The sequence below is a fragment of the Paraphaeosphaeria sporulosa genome (genome assembly GCF_001642045.1).
Source record: "Paraphaeosphaeria sporulosa strain AP3s5-JAC2a unplaced genomic scaffold CC84scaffold_14, whole genome shotgun sequence".
NCBI classification, from domain to species: Eukaryota; Fungi; Ascomycota; class Dothideomycetes; order Pleosporales; family Didymosphaeriaceae; genus Paraphaeosphaeria; species Paraphaeosphaeria sporulosa.
In genome coordinates, this window is record NW_017253373.1 from 219 (window position 1) to 19,993 (window position 19,775).

General features: G+C 56.4%; 8 protein-coding genes across 8 annotated transcripts; 5 read left to right on the forward strand and 3 right to left on the reverse strand.

Moving 5' to 3' along the window:
• Positions 1-634: 634 nt before the first annotated feature.
• On the reverse strand, positions 635-4,075 carry CC84DRAFT_1130260 (uncharacterized protein). Its single transcript, XM_018175854.1, has 2 exons — positions 2,035-4,075; positions 635-1,984 (listed from the first exon to the last, which is right to left on the reverse strand). The coding sequence occupies exons 1-2, from the start codon at positions 3,803-3,805 to the stop codon at positions 813-815; spliced, it is 2,943 nt and encodes a 980-aa protein (XP_018029896.1). The 5' UTR covers positions 3,806-4,075; the 3' UTR covers positions 635-812.
• Positions 4,076-5,063: 988 nt separating this feature from the next.
• CC84DRAFT_1169071 (uncharacterized protein) lies at positions 5,064-6,337 on the reverse strand. The gene is made up of 4 exons (XM_018179567.1): positions 5,937-6,337; positions 5,865-5,873; positions 5,587-5,754; positions 5,064-5,430 (listed from the first exon to the last, which is right to left on the reverse strand). Exons 1-4 carry the CDS (start codon positions 6,258-6,260, stop codon positions 5,083-5,085), a joined length of 849 nt encoding a protein of 282 aa, XP_018029897.1. The 5' UTR covers positions 6,261-6,337; the 3' UTR covers positions 5,064-5,082.
• Positions 6,338-6,513: 176 nt separating this feature from the next.
• Positions 6,514-6,878, forward strand: CC84DRAFT_1222554 (LYR motif-containing protein 5A; the record flags this gene model as incomplete). Its single annotated transcript, XM_018183384.1, has 3 exons — positions 6,514-6,565; positions 6,618-6,761; positions 6,814-6,878. 3 exons carry the CDS (start codon positions 6,514-6,516, stop codon positions 6,876-6,878), a joined length of 261 nt encoding a protein of 86 aa, XP_018029898.1.
• CC84DRAFT_1169072 (uncharacterized protein) lies at positions 6,820-8,318 on the reverse strand. Its single transcript, XM_018179568.1, has one exon. It carries the CDS (start codon positions 8,126-8,128, stop codon positions 6,962-6,964), a length of 1,167 nt encoding a protein of 388 aa, XP_018029899.1. The 5' UTR covers positions 8,129-8,318; the 3' UTR covers positions 6,820-6,961.
• Positions 8,319-9,676: 1,358 nt separating this feature from the next.
• Positions 9,677-12,024, forward strand: CC84DRAFT_1222556 (uncharacterized protein; the record flags this gene model as incomplete). The annotated part of the gene is made up of 2 exons (XM_018183385.1): positions 9,677-10,760; positions 10,811-12,024. The coding sequence occupies 2 exons, from the start codon at positions 9,677-9,679 to the stop codon at positions 12,022-12,024; spliced, it is 2,298 nt and encodes a 765-aa protein (XP_018029900.1).
• An 874-nt stretch (positions 12,025-12,898) lies between these two features.
• Positions 12,899-14,424, forward strand: CC84DRAFT_1169075 (SEC14 cytosolic factor). Its single transcript, XM_018179569.1, has 4 exons — positions 12,899-13,187; positions 13,237-13,286; positions 13,340-13,472; positions 13,549-14,424. The coding sequence occupies exons 1-4, from the start codon at positions 12,996-12,998 to the stop codon at positions 14,233-14,235; spliced, it is 1,062 nt and encodes a 353-aa protein (XP_018029901.1). The 5' UTR covers positions 12,899-12,995; the 3' UTR covers positions 14,236-14,424.
• A 226-nt stretch (positions 14,425-14,650) lies between these two features.
• On the forward strand, positions 14,651-16,670 carry CC84DRAFT_1231828 (uncharacterized protein; the record flags this gene model as incomplete). The annotated part of the gene is made up of 1 exon (XM_018183741.1): positions 14,651-16,670. The coding sequence occupies one exon, from the start codon at positions 14,651-14,653 to the stop codon at positions 16,586-16,588; it is 1,938 nt and encodes a 645-aa protein (XP_018029902.1). The 3' UTR covers positions 16,589-16,670.
• Positions 16,671-17,861: 1,191 nt separating this feature from the next.
• CC84DRAFT_364503 (glycoside hydrolase) lies at positions 17,862-19,666 on the forward strand. Its single transcript, XM_018185930.1, has 2 exons — positions 17,862-18,102; positions 18,263-19,666. The coding sequence occupies exons 1-2, from the start codon at positions 18,039-18,041 to the stop codon at positions 19,513-19,515; spliced, it is 1,317 nt and encodes a 438-aa protein (XP_018029903.1). The 5' UTR covers positions 17,862-18,038; the 3' UTR covers positions 19,516-19,666.
• Positions 19,667-19,775: the final 109 nt, after the last annotated feature.

Sequence of the window (19,775 nt, forward strand, 5' to 3'; positions counted from 1 at the left end):
TGCATCACCATCCTTCACAACCCAGGCTAGTGTCCACGATAGGACGTTGAAAGATCTCCAAGTATCTGGCCCTCATTCTTCCATTTTTCTCATCACAGAATAGGGCCATTCAACTCCCCAGAGATGCCACCCACAATAGAACCAGTCTGTATCCATAACCCCTCTGTACAAAACCAGCGGCTCACCACACAGCAGCCTTGGAAGCGGCATACCCTGTGGCCGGCCGTCGAGCAGGATGTACGTGCTGGGGAAATGGGGGCGGAATACGTGATGACGTCGAAGACCTTGGGGGAAGGGGAGTGGGCGCCGTAGAGGGCGCGTGCGATGTCGAGAATGAGGGATTTGCAGTGGGTGAAGTGGGCGGGGTCTATAGTAGACATGGTTGCGTTAGGGTTAGCTCGGGTTGTGGATCGAGACACCGGGCTCAGGTGTTGGATATGATACGAGGCTATGGATTGATATGTGATATTTGTATAGGCATGCGTGTGTTGGTGTAAGTGGGGACAGCTGGTTTGCTGCTGTGAATGATGGTAGTAGACGCCGAGTAGCGTTTGTGTGGAGATAGTATGTGAAGCGGGAAACAGTACCTCGCGTGCAGATGGTAAGTGTCATGTACACGTTCACCTTCATAAATGCCACTGTACCTTAAGATTCGTCGGATATCCTCATGCACGTCTGCCATCAATGAAGCTACGCTGCTGACACTGCAAACCATCCACAGCACACGTATCACTTGGACCAGCAAAAGAGCCATTGTAATCCACACCAAAAACAAAAATCACATTGGAAGACGACTACCTAGAGATCTGGACCTAACGACCTGTGCCAACTGGACTCATATACGCACCACTACCACCCGTCGGGCTCCGTGCCATCATGGGCTTGTTGGTAGGCACGGGACTCATCGGATCGCGCTGACTGGAGCTTTGACTCGATGTACCAGAGCTGAGACTGCCACTGCCATGACTTCCATGTCCTCCGTTAAGCAACCCGGGTGCGTTCCAAGGGTTGCCGAGAATGTTGCCAGAGGGTGAGTGCATGTTGTCATCGAAGCCATCTGTGAAGCCGGAGATATTGGAGAGCATAGAAGAAGAGCGTCCGCGACCGCCACGGAGAGAACCTGGTGTGCTGTTGACTCGACCGTCGTTGTAGAGAGGGAACGTGAAGCTCTGGAAAGGGTGCGTGTAAGGAGACATGTTGTTGGTGCCTGGAAGATGACCTTCAGGCGTAGCAGGAACAGACATGTTTTGAGACTGCGAGAGAATGGTCTCAAAGTGTTGGATTGTCTGCTCGATCTGCCCAGTAGCCATGTAGTAGTCGTTCGCGCGGCGCTCAAAGCTGTTGATGTTGCTGCGATACTGTGCCTCAACCTGTAGCCTTTCTTGATGGAGCGCCAGGCGTTCCTGCTCCTTGCGTTGCTTGGCAGTGTAACCCTCTTTGTTGGCTGTAATGAGACGGTCGTGCTGGTCATTGAGCTTGGCTTGACGCTGCTGAAGGCGTTCGCGCTTCTGGACGGCTGAGGTGATATCCGACTCGACGCTGCGGACCTGGCGTTCGATTTCTGCTTTGGCGTTATCGAATTCCGTCGACACACCTTCTTTGTTGTCTCGCTCCTTCTTCCACTCCCGCTTCTTGACAGCAGCTTCCTCCGTTTCTTCGGCTGGAATCTCGCCCATGGAACTTATTTTGATAGCGATATCAGCAGCGGCATCCTCAGCTTGACGGATGTTTTGCGTGAACTGCATCACTCGCTGGCGCTGGCGCTCGTCACTGCCTCCTGCATTTGCCAGTCGGGTACCTAGGGTATCGACCTCTTTCTTGGTGGCAGTGAGTGCAGCTTTGTGGTCTTTCTTGTTCCGCTTGAGTCGGTTCCGTTGCTCTTGTAACTGTTGGTCGGCGGCGGCGATTGAGTTCTTCAGGGTTGTCGTGGGTGAAGAAGGTCTCAATGTCTGATGAGGTGGAGGTGATGCGACCGAGGCAATTGCTGTTGATTGTGAGTTTTGGGACCCCCGACAATGCCACATGTAAACTCACCTTGCTCCGTGACCGGGCTCGGAGAAGTGATCAGGCTGGTGGAATAGAAGACTTCGCGGTCTTTGGTCCGCACAAACTCGCAATGGTAGTTTGATAGGCCCGTCAGACCGAAAATCTCTCCCACCCATACGCCATTCTTCTCCTCGCCCGGGTACCCTTCCGGCAGGGTCGATCGAATCCGGGTTGAACTCCAATCCGCACCGTTGACACGGATGTAGAAAGGCTTCGACTTGTCAATGCCCGAACCACTACCCCCAACCTGCTCTTGAACGTCATCAAAGTCTCCACTCCCACACAAACTGACTCGAAAAGAAATGTCGGAATGCCCGACTTCTGAAATCCAAACACGGTCGTCTTCCAATCTCCAAACAGCGTTTCCAATGTGATTAGCGTCTTTCGCGTTAGCCTCCCCGGCGTCGTTCGCCGCTCGGCTGCTTTCCATCTCTTTAAGAACTGTGACTTTTGTACTCGCAAGTGCAGCCCAAAACGGCTGCTGACTACGAACATGTGTAGCCTGCTTCCTCTTCCTCCGGCTACTACTCGCCTTGTCCTTGTGTGTATGCGTTGCGGGCGATGGCCCAGGCGGACGGCCATCGGTACTCGAAGAATTAGGAACTTCGGCATTGGAATCGATGGTGGCGGTTGAAGTGCGCTGGAGGTGAACGCCGGCTTCGGGGTCAGTCTTCTTGCCGGTTGGCAGCGATTGGGCTGCATCCCGTCGAGATAGAGATCGTCGAATGATGCGAACGACACCTTGAGCTAAAATGTGAATTCCCAGGAGGCTGCGGGGCCATCCATGGGGTGTTGAGAAGCTTTCCTGAAAGGTCGGCATGCTCGGAGGGCTCGACAGAAATTCCAGGCCCCCCCGGGCGAGCCCCGTATAGACAAAATGGAGGATGTGTTGCCGAAGAGGCCTGAATCTGAAGAGATGATTTGACAGAATGATGACGAAACAGATGAAGATGCTGTTGGTCGTACCATTCTTGCCAGCTGCGGCGCCCCCTAGGGCTATTGCAATGACGGCCTGCGCCAGGTCCAAGAAGAAATTCTGTACAGGGACCCACAGTACCAGCCAGAGCACCAGTATGAGGGCATCAGCGAAGACAATGGTAAAGAGGGAGGGCGTCCCGCCGGAGCCCTGGAAGATGTCGGTGAATGAGGGAAATGCGGAGAGGGCAGAGAGAGGGGTTCCGGCTTGGGGAGGGACAAAGGTGAGGGTTGCAAATAGGAACTGCACCACGGTCAGGACGGTGGGCGGCAGCTGAAGGAGAATGATGAGGATGGCGAGGACGTCCCGCAGAGGACAGGACGAGAGAATGGTGGTGGCCACGGTGAGCATGTTGGGCATGTAGACGGGCGGGGTCTTTGTGCCATTGGCAGCACGCGCGAGGGCGCTGGGGGCGGAGTCGAAGGGGTCGGCGTCGTACGGGCGGCAGGCCTCGAGGCCGTCGAGCGACACGTTGGACCCCGCGCGCACGCGATCCTCGGGGGTGCTGGCAGAGGCAGACGCAGCCGGGGCGGCGGTGCTGGCAAAGGCAGCAGCATCTTCAGCGGAGCCAGATGCTGCGGCGGCGGCGGCCGGCTGCGTCATCGGGTCGTCTACGTTGGCCGCGGGCGGCGGCGGCGACGGCAGTTTGGTCCCATTGGCGTGGCCGTTGAGGTGCGGGTTGCTGCGCTGCCTGGAAATGCGCTTTCCGACGGGCGCGGCGAGGCCATTCTCGTTGTCTCTGGTCGTGCGGTTCGCCTGGCTCCTCTTCCCCTTCGCTACCATGTACGCGGCAAGCAGCGGGCGGAGAGCGCAGACACCGCAGGTCGGCTCGGCTGGATCACAGGACGAGCCAGACTGGGTGACGGCGGCGCTGGCTGCGGAAGGGTGTCGTGTGAGTCGAGGGAGTGTTTGGGAGAGGGCCCGGCGGCCTCACGAAATTGGCAGTCCAAGTAACGCTCTGCTGCACGCACCACACCGGCGCCAAGGCCCCAAAGAAGCGTCTCAAAATGCCTTCACACTGTCAGGCGCCCCCGCTGGAGCACCCTTGGTTCGCCGTGCAGAGGCTGCCCACGAAAATTCCGGCTATGGCGCACCGGGCCCGCTGGGGAGCGCGGATGCGCCAATGGCGACCCGTTGCGTGCGCTGGTGCTGCCTGTTTCATGTGCCTCGCTCCGCTGGCTTCCACCGCGCACACGACAGACGCAGCAACATGCGAGAGGCCCCCCAGGCACCGCCCGCCGCGCCTCTTACTCGCCCGCTGCAGCTCGCTCTTCCCAGCGTCCTGTCGCCTACATCTCACATGTACCGTCGATCACGGCACCGACGATGGGCCCGGCTCACGGATCAGCGTGCCCGCGCCCGCATGGGGACTGTCCTCCCACCGCCCTAGCCGCTTCTTCGCAACGCTTGTGCTGAAGCAGCCGGGTGCCTTCACTGCTCGCTGCCCGCGATGCTCACTGCATCCTGGCCGTGGGCTCGCAACTGCGCTGCCGGCGTCTCTTCGCAGCACGCGCTGCATCGGACGCCAATCGCGGTGCTGCGGGTAACCAGCTTAGCCCGCCTTATTCATTTACGAGGACCGGGTCACCCTGGCGTGCTGCCTCGTTCTGCCTGTGCGGTCAGGATCGGCAGCAAACAGCACCTCTCCGAGGCTGCCACCACACACCGCTCTTGTCGTTCTGATTTGCTACTGCGAGCATACTGCAGCCCCGCCGCCTACTTCGGGGACCTCGACGGTGCAGACGACATTATCCACCTAGTTCGGGTAAGCAGCAGCTGCGTGAACGCTGCATCATCGCCAAACGCTCTCACCAGGGGATCGCCCGGCTGTTCCTCTCGTCGGAGCTTTTCTCCTCGCCGGACATGTTTGCCCAGGAAACCATTCCGCCCCTCCATCATTGGCGCCGTTGAAAGCTTGGTGTGAGCAGCCAATGGCCTGCACCGTGACGTACTAATTTGGAAACCCGGGCAAGTCACGCGTAACGGGCATGCAGATCATCCGATGGTGTGCTGTGGCTGGATAGCCGCAGTCGATGCAAGATGGCACGTTGAGAAAAGCTTTATGGAATCGCGCTGCCAAAATCCTCCTTGGCATCTGGTCTATCCCAGGAGCTCTTCTCGAGCGCTTGTACCCGTCGAATGAGCTCCAATGCCTTATTCCCGTACGTCGTCTTCGCCTGCTCTTGCAGGTTGAAAGTCTCCACCAGCATCTTGACCATGAATGGCTCCATGGACGACTTCTTCCCTGCTTTGTAGTCGTAGATGACAATGTCTTCGACACAGCGCGCTGCAACTCTCCGGTGCAACTCGGAGAGTATTACCACGTCAAGGATGAAGTGGTCCGTGTCCGCCTTCGGCATCGAACGAAGCTTATGCAATACCGTGACACGGTCTGGATACTTGATCGGCTTTGGAGTAGCACCGCAGTCAGCAACGTTCTATCTGAGCCTCGCAGTTGCGAATTCCTGCGCGCACCAACAAGAGGATCCTGGCTTGACGTCTGTAGTCACGCGCTCACAGAACCCTCCGTAGTAAGACTAATGCTGGACAGGCAAGTCACTCACAAACTTGTAGTCAGTACGGATGCTCCGCAGGATCATGCCAATACCCTTGGGCGTTACCAGAGCCTCCCACTTATCTCTGTGCTCGGTATCCATAGAGGCAAAATTCATGCCCCAATTGACTCGAGCACTCTCCGCCCACCGATTGTATGTTACGTTATTAACGTGACCTGTCACACAGTCAACATCTCGTCCCAAATCGGGATCCATCGAACATCGTACCCTTGCAAACATTAGCACGTAGTTTGCAGGTGAGAAGATGCATTTGCTGCTGGTCTTACCATGCTATCCTGTGCACCCCCCGAAGCGCATTAGCCACTGCAGCACACTATTGCGCCGACATGCGAGCTCACCATTTCTCCCCACGCGACCTGTTGCCGATGAAGGCCCCAGCGGTGCTTTCCAGTCAGGAAGCCCTCGCTGCCTGCCACCAAATCTTTCCAGTTGAAATTGACATAGTGCAAGATGTCTCCGGCTTCCTTCACCTGCTCCTTGTCTATGCCAAAATTGATGCATTTGCCAACACGCGTCTTGAGGTCGGAGAGCCACCGTGGGCTCAGGGCAGCGGTAGCCGCATCTTTGCTGGACGAGCTCGTCGATTGCAGGCGTGCGGTGTTCGGTGCGCGTTGGATGAGTAGCGGTCGGGCGGGCAGCACGCTGCGTGCGAGGGGGCGCATAGTATGCAAGTCGGCCGCTCGAGATATGGAAGCGCAAGGAGAAATCCGCGGGCGACTATGGTATCATTGGATTCGAGTTGATAATCGCACCTTCCACGGGCCGAGGTGTCGTCACGCGAACGTGGGCGGGAGCTTGGGCCGCCCCACCATCGATGACCTTCAGCACGTTGAATCCCTATCATCCACACGAATCGTGCATACATCACGCATCCTGGGGTGGCTTGCAGCTCAATATTCCGGAGAGCAAAGAATCATGACAGCTATCAATCGAACGCTCCGCCACCAGGTCATAACCATCTATAAAGGTACGTTTAGATCATGCGCGGGCTCACGTACATCCTCGCCTGACATCAACAGAGCTGCTGTACCTTGGTCGAGAGTATCCCCTGGGATACGATTACTACAGAACTCGACTCCACAAAGCATTCGCCAGCCAGCAACATTTGACGGATGAAAAGAAGATTAAAGAAGGTATTGAAAGGGCCGAATATGTGAAGAAGGGTAAGTGAAACTGTTTTACGTGCGTCAAAGGTATCAATTGACATTGGTTCAGAGATAGAAGCATTGTACTACCTAAAGCGGTACCGCGCTTTGCGTCAACGCTATGATAAGGTATAATTGCTTCGCCAGCGAATTGCAGTGAGCCTGAAACCAGGCCACGAGGGGATATCTCAAAGCAAAAGGTATGCACACGCGCATTATCAGACCTTCTGGCACCACCAGACTCCGATCTCCAGGCATTCTCCGCTCGAGGCGCCCTTTTCCTGCAGCAAGTTTGTCATCATCGAGCCCCACCAAGTCTGCCATTCCTCCTGCGACTTGCCACTAACTTCCTTCAGCAGCGGCTCCAGACTCTCGATCATCTGGATGACCACGAGCAACGCTGTGTGTCTCAGAGCTGCTTGTTCGTCTGTAAGCGTCGCGCTGTCCCCGCTCTTCTTGGTACGCGCTGCTTCGCTGCCACGACGATTCGCCGCCTGTCTCTCTGCTGCGGCCTCTCGCTCCCACCGCAGCTCACCCAGGGGAATAGCTACTCTCCGATTCTCCACCCCTTGAAGGGTCTCGGTCTCTTGTAATAACATCTGCGAGATACGCACGCACGGCGTGGGTGACAGCTTCCGCTTATCCAAGGCCTCCGTTATCCAATTGTTCGACGACGCGAGAAACTTGTTGTGGACTTCGGTAAATGGTGTGATCGGGGAGATCATGAAGGTCCCAGTTGCAACTGCGCAGGCGTATTCCTGGGGGTTCTTGCCCGGCGGCGGTGGAGGGTGCGGTAGGATAGATCGGATAACATGGTCGGTTTCCCATATCTCCAACGTTCCTCCGGACTTCAATATCCGGATGGCTTCGTCCAGAACCCTCTGAGATGCGGAGCCTAGTGGCACCACCATGCTCATGTCCTTCATAACCACAATGTCAAACTCGCCGTCATCGAACGGTAGCGGCACCTTTCGCAAATCGTGTTGGACGAATCTCCAGTCTATGTTCTGTTTGCGCAGGTCCGCTGCTACGGGCACGATATCGAGACCAGTGTACTGAACATCCTCGTAGCCCAGGCCGTACAGGTACTCGTGGCATAGCGAAGACCAGTACCCGCTACCACATGCAATCTCGAGGACTTTGTGAGGTGGCCGCTCAGGGTTCGGGCTGGAGCCAAGAGCGCGGCCAAAGACGGACGTAGAAAGGAGGGTGTGTAGGTTCTGGCGCTGGAGCTCGGGCAGGTCGCAGGGAAGGGGATACGGCAGGTCTCGAAGGTAGCGGCGGCCATGGCGCAAGGCAAAGGGATTTGCGAAAATAGCAGAATCCTCAAGTTTGGTGCTCTGGGCAACCGATGCGCTCGAGACGGAGCCCCGCGTCGCGTCCATGAGTGCTCCGGGCGCAGGCGCGGCAGGCGCTGCGCTTGCTGATATGGTTCGTCCGAGGGCGTCAGTCGAGGTCAAATCCCATTGCTTCGCCTCTGCAGTCTTTGGGCGGGCAGATGTGCCGTTGGCGTTGCCGCCAGTGTAGCGATACTGTGGTGGGGATCAGGTCAGCGGCATCGACATAAGACGGAATGCCGCAGGAGAGCACACCATCATCCACTCGGCCATTTTCACACCCTTGCCCCACTGTTTTTAGCGGGCAGCTCGCGATATTGGACCTTTCCCAAGTCGTCCGATAAGCACGTGTGAACTCGGAACATCGGGGAGCGACCAGATATGAAGACGGGGCGGCAGCGGGACGTGACGAGGGTGGGTGTGGCTGTCAAGCGGGAGGGCGAGAGATTGGATCTGCACAGGCTGCGTCTGCTGGCACCTCGGACGGCCAAGTATAAAGGACCGTGGTGCCCCTCAGCTGGGCGGCGGGCAGCTTCAGACAGACGTGCATCAACCGAGGACCAGAGCGGGCGTCTCCAATCAGAAGGGGGTGAGTACATCCCACCTGGAGCGCCAGCCATAGAATGGGCACACATGGCCGTCCCAAGCCGCACGTCTAGCACGAGACACGGAGCTGTGGCGTGTGCAAACGCGGGGGTAGTCAGGCATACGAACCCCGTTGACGCCGGGAGACGGTACATGGTTGCAACTGGCGTGGGATGGCGAGCATGGTAGCGGGGCAGCCTCAAAGAACAGTCACGCAAGATGGTGCAAGTGCTTGCACGCAGAGGACGCTCTGGCGGTGCTGCGATGTCGTCTTTGCCGCACCCATCCGCGCACAACGGAGCTAGCTACGCTCCAGTGCGGTACGTGAGGCCAGCGTGAGACCCGACGGAGAGCTACTGACTCTGAGACCTGGTACTGGCGCTCGTCGTCCCACGTGACCTGCGGTTGAACGCCGGCCTAGACGCACCAGCCAGAGCTTCGCGACATGCGATAGCATTGCTACACTCTCTATTCTTTGCCTACGCTGCCCCTGGTGCCCGTCACGGCCAAAGCTGCGCAATTGAGACTGCTTGAATAGCTGCGCTGCTTCTCGCTGCCCCAGCCGGTGCGTTGGCGCGTCTTTCTCCCCGGTTCTGTCGTCGTCTATTTCGGCGTCAACCAACCTCGTCCCCACCCCAGTGACTAACGACGGTGAAGACAGGTGACAGCGCCATCCACGCATTCACACCCCGACCAACGACTCTGCCCTTAATCTCCCGCTCCCACGACCACCCGATCCTGCTCCGCGCACACGCTCACTCCCCGCACCTACGCGACCACAGCTCGCCCGGCGACACGGCTCCTCAATACATGCCCCACTGCGGCCCGCGTTCCCAGCGCAGCATATGAAGGCGTGTTGTAGAGTCGCCCATGTTAGAACGAAGAAAAGCGCGTCTCCGAACCCCTCCACCGACCTGACCCACGCCTACCTCGAATCTCCCCCGGGCGCCAACTCACCTTCACCGCTGCAGCCCCGGGGCCCCTCATCGCTTGACCTCGCTATACCTGTAGATGGCCGATTACTCGGCCTACCAAAGAGGTCCAGGCCACGCTTTCTACCCGCAACACGCACAAAACCATCTGCAATCTCGAAACCTCCCCACCCGAGTGCGCTCGCCGACCACTAGCGCCCGGATACCCTTCAATAACCCAGACACACCCTCCCCATCGCGATCCTCAGGTGCACAGTCGCCGCAGCAGCTCGGCATGTTCAATCAAGGCCATGGCCACGGCAATCAGGGCCACAACGTGATGATGAACGGAGGGAACAGATACGCGATGCAGATGAACCTGGGCAAGCCGTTCCAGCACAATCCCAGCCACCAGCATCACGGCCAAGCGCACCATCAACACCAGGACCATGGGACTGGCGCGCATACGAACCAGTTCAATCACCAGCATAACGTTTCCAGCGGAGGCATCTCGAATGTACAGCCTCACTTTGGTCAAAATCATCTGCAGAATGGAACGCCTGGAAGTGTGCATAGTGGGCTCAACAAACCGGTCAGCGAGCACTGGGCAGAACAATTGAAACTAGCGCAAATGGCTCGCGAGATGACGCAGTCTCACTCCCATGCGAGGAACCACCCGAGTGTCAACAAGAATGTGATTGCTGGAACGAACAGCGGCACCCAGAAAGATGCGGACAAGGAGGAGCGTAACAGGCCCGCAGGGCAGATGATTCAGGATGGCAGAGAGAACCACGTCTGGACTATCCTCGACTTCGGCGGTCAGAATTTAAAAACGTTGACCCCGACCTTGTTTCAATACACCTTTCTCACCAAGCTCTATCTCAACTGCAATAAGCTCTCCATTCTCCCTGCAGGCGTCGGAAAGCTTAGGAACCTCACTCACTTGGATGCGTCTTTGAACGAGCTGCGAACGCTGCCTCCTGAGATAGGAATGCTTGTCAATCTGAAGCAATTGCTGGTTTTTGACAACAACATCAACTACCTGCCTCCTGAACTTGGATCCCTGTTTCAGCTGGAGGTGCTCGGCATAGATGGCAATCCAATTCCCAGCGAACACAAAGAGATCATTATGGAAGAGAGCGGAACTTCCAAGCTCATCGAACACTTCCGTGAAACTGCGCCAGGTAAGACCGACGGTAATGCTGGCTAGATCGAACTGTGCTGACTTGAATAGGCCCTGAGGCTCCTATGGAAAGAGACATTATCCAACTTGACGAAGTGGCCGCCGAACAAGAAACGGTGTCAGCGCTCAGCTACAACATATTGTGCGACAAGTACTGTACCCCGTCCCAATACGGGTACACCGCAAGTGGAGCCTTGGACTGGGAACACCGGAGAGAGACCATTCTGGCCGAACTCCGCGAGCGCAATGCTGACATACTTTGCCTTCAAGAAATCGACCAGGAGTCCTATAATGACTTTTTCCGACCGGCCCTAGCGCACAACGACTACAAGGGCATGTTTTGGACGAAGACGCGAGCAAGGACTATGGCAGAGAAGGATGCTAAGCTTGTCGATGGGTGTGCCATCTTCTACAAGCACAGCAAGTACGTGTTGTTGGAGAAACAGCTCATCGACTTTACCAACATTGCCATTAATCGTCCCGATATGAAGGGAGAGCATGACATCTTCAACCGCGTCATGCCGCGAGACGATATTGCTGTTATTGCGTTCCTTGAGAACCGGGTCACAGGTTCTAGGCTGATTGTTGGTAACGTCCACGTCTTCTGGAACCCTGCATTCACGGACGTCAAGATGGTGCAAGTGGCGATCTTGTTGGAGTCTATTACCAAGTTAGCGAACAAGTGGGCGAAGTCGCCTCCTTGCACTGACAAGGTACTATACCGCTTCGCGAACGGAGACGATGAGGAAGGAAACCCAATACCGGATAACACGCAAACACCAGGACCATCACTGGAATATTCAGACGCGGCTCAAATACCACTTCTACTCTGCGGTGACTTCAACTCAACGCCCGAGTCCGGCATCTACGAGTTCATCACTTCGGGGAACATGTCGAACCAGCATGAAGACTTGGGTAGTCGCAACTACGGTAATTTGACGAGGAATGGAGTGTCGCATCCCTTCAGCCTCAAGTCGAGCTACTCACCAATCGGCGAGTTGAAGTTCACCAATTATACGCCAAACTTCACTGGCGTGCTCGACTACATTTGGTACTCGACAAACACGTTACAGGTCGTTGAGCTTCTCGGCGACATCGACTCAGAGTACCTCAAGCGCGTACCTGGATTCCCCAACTACCATTTCCCATCGGATCACGTTGCTCTTTTCGCCAAATACATAGTCAAGGGCAAAAAGGAGAAGCGGGCGGTGGTGGAGCCGGACTTTGGGCAAGGACGCGACCGCGACCGGGAACGACAACGGTAAGGCGGTTGTTATGGCGCGGAGGCTGTTCTCTCTGCTTCCGTTCCACTGCGGGGGAGGCCCCACCGCGAGTTTTGTTGACTTCTTCTCGACCTTTGCTTGGACTGTCCATAGGCGCGCTCGTGGTTTTCCTCGTCTGTCATGTTTGGGCGTCATCAGGCGGTGTTCGGGCTGCTATTTGTGTCTGTTTTCCACTCTCATCTTGTCGGTTGGTCTCTCATGGTATACATGACTCGGCGGTGCGGCGACGGTAGACTACTGTCCGGCGGGCCAGTGCGTGTACGAGCAAGGCAATGTCTCCCTACTCGGACTGTTGACAGTGTTTTGTGCGTTGCTCCTGGCTCTTGGGTAGTGAACCTAGACAACGCTCGTTTAGCTCTTTTGGTAGAGTTGGCTCTGTTCGGGGGCGGAGGTGCGTGTGGGCGTGGGCTGTATCTGGCTGGAGATGGATGGATGGTCTGGTTTATGTTTGTCTTTACTTCTGCCGGATGTATGAGTTAGTTAGCTACAAAATGGGCCGCGTCTCCTTCCTGCTGGGGGGATCGACTAGCGCTTCACTGTTCATATCTGGTCTTAGTGCACTGCGGTCAGTGACTCGTAAGCCTGTGGGACTCGATAGTGGTGCTGGGAGTGTGATGCTCAAGCCCGAAGTGGGCGTCGACGGTCCAAGATTACATCTAGATGGGCGCAGAAGGCAGGTGGATCTATCGAAGGCAACCGGTTCGATTGGAGATGCATTGCGCTGTGCGGTGGCTTGTCCATCAGCCATTTCTGGGGTAAGACAGGCCCAGGGTCCACAGCTCTGGCGGCTCCAGCCCCTCGTCCATGTGCTCGCTTGAGCGGCGGTCAACGTGCGCCTAGCCCAACTTCGTCGTCATTTCCTTCCCAACATCTCTTCGACCTCGACGCGCATTTATTTCACTCTACCCTTCCGCCTCTCTACCAAGACCTCAGTAATCGACACATTGCCCACCATGGCTGCCACCGGCGCAAAAGAGCTCACGCTCGATCCCAAGTACGACGACTACGACTACCCCACCACTGCTCCCACGCCCCAGAACGGCCACCCCGGCCACACGACGCCAGAGCAGGATGCGCAGGTCCACCAGCTCAGGGCCATGCTAGAGCAGGCCGGCTACACCAAGAACCTCGACACGTTGACGCTGGTGCGTGCGAGAGAGCGGCAGTGGAGGGCCCGGGCTAATTTGTTGACAGCTGCGGTTTTTGCGTGCGCGGAAATTCAACGTCGAGCTCTCTAAGCAGATGTAAGTGCAGATGCAGCCAGGAGAGCGGGCGCAGGCGATTGATCACGTGGCAGGTTCATCGATTGCGAGAAGTGGCGGGCGTCGTACGCGGACGTGGGCGTAGAGGAGCTGGTGCGCACCTTTGACTACAAGGAGAGGCCGGAGATCTTCAAGTACTACCCGCAGTACTACCACAAGACCGACAAGGTACGTATGGTTGTGCAATCCTGCATGTCCCTGATCAACAAGGGGCACCGCATGCCTCAGCGCTCACACCGCCCAGGATGGCCGCCCCGTGTACATCGAGCAGCTCGGCAACGTCGACCTCACCGCCATGGCCAAGATCACCTCGCAGGAGCGCATGATTCAGAACCTTGTCTGCGAGTACGAGAAGATGGCCGACCCGCGCCTGCCTGCCTGCTCGCGCAAGTCGGGCTACCTCCTCGAGACGTCGTGCTCCATCATGGACCTCAAGGGCGTGGGCATTGCCAAAGCCACCTCCGTCTACGGCTACCTCCAGGCCGTTTCCGCCATATCGCAGAACTACTACCCCGAGCGCCTCGGCAAGATGTACGTCATCAACGCGCCCTGGGGCTTCTCGGGCGTCTGGAGCGTCGTTAAGCGCTTTCTCGACCCCGTCACCGTCAACAAGATCCACATCCTCGGCTCCGGCTACCAGAAGGAGCTGCTCGCCCAGGTCCCCGCCGAGAACCTGCCCAAGCTGTTTGGCGGGAGCTGCGACTGCCCTGGCGGCTGCGAGCTGAGCGACGCTGGACCCTGGCAGGACGACCAGTGGGTCAAGCCGCCCAAGTGGGCAAAGAAGGCCGAGGACAAGAACGTGATTGATAACACGGGCGTCCCTGCGCCGACTGCGGACGCGCCTCAGCAGCCGTTGACTGGCGCTGGGCCCGAGGGCGTTGAGCCCGCTGCGGCGCCGGCTCAGAACCCTAACACTGCGAACTCGGCATGATATGGGAGCTGAAGGATATGCGACGTACTGTGTTCAATTGAGGTAGAAGGGTTGAGGCGAGGTCAGGTGTTCTCTGTCACCTATGCGTCTTTTTGCAGGCTTCAGATTCAACTGCTGTATAGATGGTCGTGTGGATGGATTAACTACACTTGGTAAAGCACACATAGTCGGAAACCTATTCCTCTCGTCTTCAGCTGTCTTTCTGTGTTCTTTGTCCTGTCGTGGTAACCTAGGTATTGCACTTTCTTTATGCGTCGGTGCACGTGCTCTCACTGCTCTTTCTCTCCTCCACTGGACTGACTTTTCGTCCTTTTATCTCAACCTTTCAGTTCAGAAGTTCCCTGTCAGGTACCCCCCAGCTTGCCATCTTCTTCTATATAATTGTTTTGTCTGGTCATGCCGGAATTGCAGCACGATGAGGACACCGATCACGCCCAGCACGCCCTTCGCATACTCCGCCTCGGTCGCCTCACCATTGCACCTCGATATTCAGATTCCGCTTGTTCTGCTCGGGCATAAGGAGCTTTCTCCTAGACTCGCAAGAGGTCCAGAGCGTCACAAATATCGACTCGAAGTTCTACACAGCGGCCTAATAGATTTGGTCCTTTCAAGTGGTGTTAAAATTGCACTGTGGGAAGATACTCCCTTTGAGGGGAAGCTATTTGATGATGTCACAGAAGAAGAAACACACGCGTTTGAAGAGCAGAAAGCGGAGTGGCGAGGCGCTGAGCAGGAACGCTGGGACGCGGTTTCTCAAAGTCATAATTGGGTAATTCGAGCGACGCCGGGTCATCCAAAGCGCACGCCAGACTCATCGATACCCAAGCTGTCCTCTGTGGAAGCAATCGGCATGTCATCCCACTGGAGAAGCGGAGATGGCTTGCTCACGGAGTGGGAGGCCCAGCTCGCATTCAGAGAGAGCCTCTGGACACTTCCCTTCACCCTGCAGCGCCTCAACTTACTTTCTTCTCGGAGAGAAGATTGGGAAGGGGAAGTGCGTGTGGTCATGGAGGCGCTGTCCAGTATTAACACGCCGGACAAGTATGAGAACTCGGAGCACACCAGGATCAGACGTCCCTTAGCCGTCCTCGCGACGGAACGGTGCCACCCACATGTCGGACTCCGGCAAGCGTCCTCTTTTAGTAATGATTCAACACCCTGGGATGACTATATAGTGCAGAATGTTCTGCTGCTCATGACGGCTTTCGAACGGGAGGTCACTACGCTCGCAACGCCAGAGTTTCTTCTCATGAACCGTCCCCTCACCGACTTTCTTGTGGCGAGGGAAGTAGGGAAAATGCGACGCACCCGGCGTGCGCTGTGGAAGGCATTGAGCCAGAAGATCGATGATGTGGGAAATAATGCGGATGGACTGGAAAGCGGGGCGCGCATTCGGAAGCAGAGTCAATTCGACCGCAAGGTGCTTGAGTGGAGGGGCGATTTGGCGAGGGAAGACAAAAATGTGCTGCGGCGCGAAGCACTGCTCGGCGAGGAAGGAATGCCTTGGTGGGAGCATCTCTACCAGGCTATAATTGAAGGCTCGGCAGACGATCTCGTATCCGACATTACGCTGCGCACTGCGAAGATGACAGGCCGCCGTCTCGCGCTCAGCCTGAGTTCCCAAGGTGTCGAGCTGACCACCACCAAACGCGACCACGTACAGCCCTCCTCGCCCGACCCCAAACCCAAACCCAATCCCGACGACAGACCAGGTCCCAAGCGAACAAGTCACATCCACACCCGCAAGCTCACAGTGCTCTCTATCCCACCTTCCCCCTCACCGCCTAATCCCCTTCCACAGATCGCTACACTGACCTTCCCTATCCCTTTGCGCTCCCTCGCTCCTGAGCCCTTCCTTGCATACACATCTTTACTCTCTTGCCTCCTGCATTTCGCCACCGAAAACGACACGGAACATGTATACGACTACGTCTGCGCCGCGAAAACAGATGGGATGCGCGCGGGCGAGACAGGCGCTGAGGGCTTGATAAGGATGGCGGAGAAATTGAATGTAAGGGAAAAGGCGCTTCAGGTGTTGATAGAGGAGGCTAAAAAGTGTACTCGAGATAGGGGTGCGGATAGTGATGGGGGTGGGATGTTAGAGAAGGAGGGTGATCCGTTTTGGAAAATCGAGGGATTTGTGCAGGGGAGGTATAAGCAAGGGAGGAAGATTGTCGATGGACATGCGGTGGGTGAGTATGGGCATGGAGATGGGAAACAGCAGGTTAAAATGGGTTTGAGGTATCTGGAGAGGTATGAGGTTCTGGGTGGATTCTTGGTGCCGAGGAGGGTGAAGGTGTTAGGGCTTTTGGAGGGGCAGGAGGGGTTGAGGAGGGCGCAGGTAGGTAATTAGAATTTCGTGGTCGTTTGATTTTCTTACAAGATGACTGTGACCGTATGATTCAATGCGTGGAGAACATGAGCTCACCGAGAGCAAAGGCAATCCAGAAGCTGCTTAGCCTTGTGAACGTTGCCTTGGGCGAAGGGGCTGTTAGTAAGCGAGTTGTTGCGCCACTGGCACCCTAGCTCATTTCCGCTTCGCACTTCGGACGTTGCTCCTTCATCACCGTTACTCGCGCGCGTACACGATATCATCACATCTACGCAGATATAGCCACGGAGAAAATGTGAATCTGCCTCAATCAAGCTATTTGTAGGACATGGCTGGTTCGACACGTATTGGTCACTAATTTCAAGGCGATACGACTCCTCGATCTTCCTGTGACTAGACTGCCACGACAAGACCGCTTCACGCCAACATGACAGGCAAGTATCCTTTCGTTGTCTCTAACTGGGGAAAATAACATGTTCATTCTCTTCATGTTCGCAATTCTTTTCCTCATTGCGCCATCAAGCCTCCGTTCCACTCCTTGTCACGCGCGCTGTCCCTGGCTGTCACTCGTCCTCTTGCCCCACGATGCTCTTGGTGTCATGGCGTACCCCTTCACTCCTAGCCCTTTCTCCAATCTGTATCTTTGATGCACCTCAGTACCCATCTTTGTGACTTCGCCCGCTGGCACTTTGGTGGTTCATTCACATCACGCTCTCCAAGGATGAAGGTGCGACGCATGGCAGTTTCAAAGTGTCACCTTCATTTTACTCCACCCCCGCATGTTCAGTGTATTGTTTCTTGTTTAAAAGCCACATCCCACCGCGCCCAGACGCGCGCGCGCGTTCGCCTGCCTTTCACTTTCACGTCTGTACTCGCACGCCTGGGCGTCGCGCTCGCGGTAGCCGGACTTCACGTCCGCCATTTCCCAAAGCGGCTAGCGCCAGGTACCATTCGCTCCTTCCGTGACACAATACCAGCGGCTGTTTCGTTTGCCCTTGCGTGGTCAAAACCTCGGTCACTTCGATACCTTCTTCACTCTACACTTCCCACACGCTCCTTTCCTTCCATCGGCTGTGTCCGATTGTCACTCCTTTATCCAGTGCGACAGCGTGGCTAGGCCAGCTGGTATAGCTAGCAACAGCATTCCTCCGACCACCCCCTTCGTTGGCAGCACAAAGCAAATCAGATCTCCATTCTCCGCGCACCACCTGGAAACCCCCCGCCCTGCATTTTCCGGCCCGCATTCCAATAACATTCGCTTTCGCCGGCGACTCTCACGTTGAACGTGGAGAGAAGTGCAACAGAGAGCCAGTTCTCGTAAGTTACGAAGCGTCTTCCTGAACCGGCACATCAAGCGCAAGGTTGTTGTGAAAGTATCTGCGACTGTTTGACTGACGCCGCTGGCCGGCATTCGTAGTCTTTCATTCAGCCGTACATATTTTCCTGTTCGCTTAGGATCGAGGACTTCGTCATGAAGCTGGGCGCTGCTTTCGCTTTGGGTGGGTTGATTGTTGGTGCGGTTGCACATCCGCTCAGTAAGTGTTTTGGAAGTTTGGTGGCTCAGAGTTCTTATCGCGTCGGCGCAAGATGTCTGTATCCGGGGTGTGATCTGAGATGTGTAGTCCCGGAGCGTCTCTACTTGATCTTTGGGCTACTAGATAACAGTATCCCCCTGCATCTACTAATATGGCGCAGATATCAAACGCGCTGTGACTACCGAGGTGGTCTTCGTCACCGAGACGGTTGCTGATGCAGTTGTGTACGTTGACGAGAATGGCTCCCCGTACCTCACTTCGACCGTGGAGCGCGCCACCACCACCGCATCCACTTCAGTCGAGCCCACTTCTGTTGCGTCTTTCACTGCGATTCTGACCTCAGCTCCGGCCGAGTCTCCGCAGCCAGCTCCAGCTCCACCGCTAAGTCCGTCGCCATCCGCTGAGCCTTCGTCTGTTGTTATCCAGAACGTAGAACTCACATCCACTGCTGCCCCCATCCCGCCGGCGCCAGCACCCACTTCCGCAGCTCCGGCGCCAGCGCCCACTTCGGAAGCACCTGCTCCAGTGCCTGAGCCGACTGTTCAGGCTCAGGAGGCCCCGTCACCTGAGCCATCTTTCCAAGCCCAGGAGGCTCCTGCACCGCAACCAAGTGCTGCCTCGGCCGATAGTTTTCCTCTCGGCATCACGTACGATCCGTACAAAGGCACGAATGACAAGGTGGACTGTAAGACCGCAGACGAGATCACCGCAGACTTCAACACGATGAAGGACTACAAGATTGTCAGGATCTACGGCAACGACTGCGGCCAGATTCCTGTCGCTGTCCGAGCAGCCAAGCAGAACGGTCAAAAGTTGATGGGCGGTATTTACGCGCCTCTTCAGGACGTCGATAGCGTCGTCAGTGCCTTGTCGGACGCAGTGAAGAAGGAAAACGGCGGCAGCTGGGACATCATCAGTCTCGTTAGTGTCGAAAATGAGAGAGTCAATGCAAAGGCCATGACTGCTAGCGACGCCCAATCCACCATCGATCAGGCACGCACAGCGCTCCGGAATGCTGGATTCAACGGACCGGTCGGGGCAGTGGAAACCGTCCCTGCTGTTATTGACAACCCGGGAATTTGCTCCGCATCCGACATGGTGCTAGTCAACGTGCACGCCTGGTTCGACCCCAACACCAAGGCCGCAGATGCAGGCAAGTTTGTAAAGAGCGAGGTCGCCCGCGTCAAGAAGGCGTGCGGCAACAAGCGCGTCGTCGTCACCGAGTCGGGCTGGCCGCACCAGGGCGACAGCCACGACCAGGCCGTGGCCTCGCCGGATGCGCAGAAGGCGGCCATTGCGTCGATCCGCGCTGAATTCAGCTCAGATCTGTTCCTCTTCAACGCCTTCGACACGCTCTGGAAGTCGGACGACGCGTCTACGTTCAATGCGGAGAAGTACTGGGGTATCTTGTGAGGTATTCGACCCGGGCTGGAGCTGAGGGCACGGAGTGTGGTTATCTTCGAGCGGGCGATGAGTCGGTGTATGTTTTGTGTTCATTTCTGCCAGGCTTATCGCACGGGGGTGGATAAGCGATGCATTTTTGTGTTATGAATCATGGACATGGCGTATGTAGCAGCATAGATACCACTTTCAATCATAGGATCTCCATCAGCTGGCTCGAGAACTGTGGTGATTGAGAATTGAACACTAGATTTTCCTCATAGCATGCTATC

Coding starts and splice junctions, on each gene's coding strand:
- CC84DRAFT_1130260 (XM_018175854.1), bottom strand. CDS start 3,805: ATGGTAGCGAAGGGGAAGAGGAGCCAGGCGAACCGCACGACCAGAGAC. Junction 1,985..2,034: donor GAGCCCGGTCACGGAGCAAG/GTGAGTTTACAT, acceptor CACAATCAACAG/CAATTGCCTCGGTCGCATCA.
- CC84DRAFT_1169071 (XM_018179567.1), bottom strand. CDS start 6,260: ATGCGCCCCCTCGCACGCAGCGTGCTGCCCGCCCGACCGCTACTCATC. Junction 5,431..5,586: donor TCCGTACTGACTACAAGTTT/GTGAGTGACTTG, acceptor GCTACTCCAAAG/CCGATCAAGTATCCAGACCG.
- CC84DRAFT_1169072 (XM_018179568.1), bottom strand. CDS start 8,128: ATGGACGCGACGCGGGGCTCCGTCTCGAGCGCATCGGTTGCCCAGAGC.
- CC84DRAFT_1169075 (XM_018179569.1), top strand. CDS start 12,996: ATGGCTGCCACCGGCGCAAAAGAGCTCACGCTCGATCCCAAGTACGAC. Junction 13,287..13,339: donor GTCGAGCTCTCTAAGCAGAT/GTAAGTGCAGAT, acceptor ATCACGTGGCAG/GTTCATCGATTGCGAGAAGT. Junction 13,473..13,548: donor ACTACCACAAGACCGACAAG/GTACGTATGGTT, acceptor CACACCGCCCAG/GATGGCCGCCCCGTGTACAT.
- CC84DRAFT_364503 (XM_018185930.1), top strand. CDS start 18,039: ATGAAGCTGGGCGCTGCTTTCGCTTTGGGTGGGTTGATTGTTGGTGCG. Junction 18,103..18,262: donor TGCGGTTGCACATCCGCTCA/GTAAGTGTTTTG, acceptor AATATGGCGCAG/ATATCAAACGCGCTGTGACT.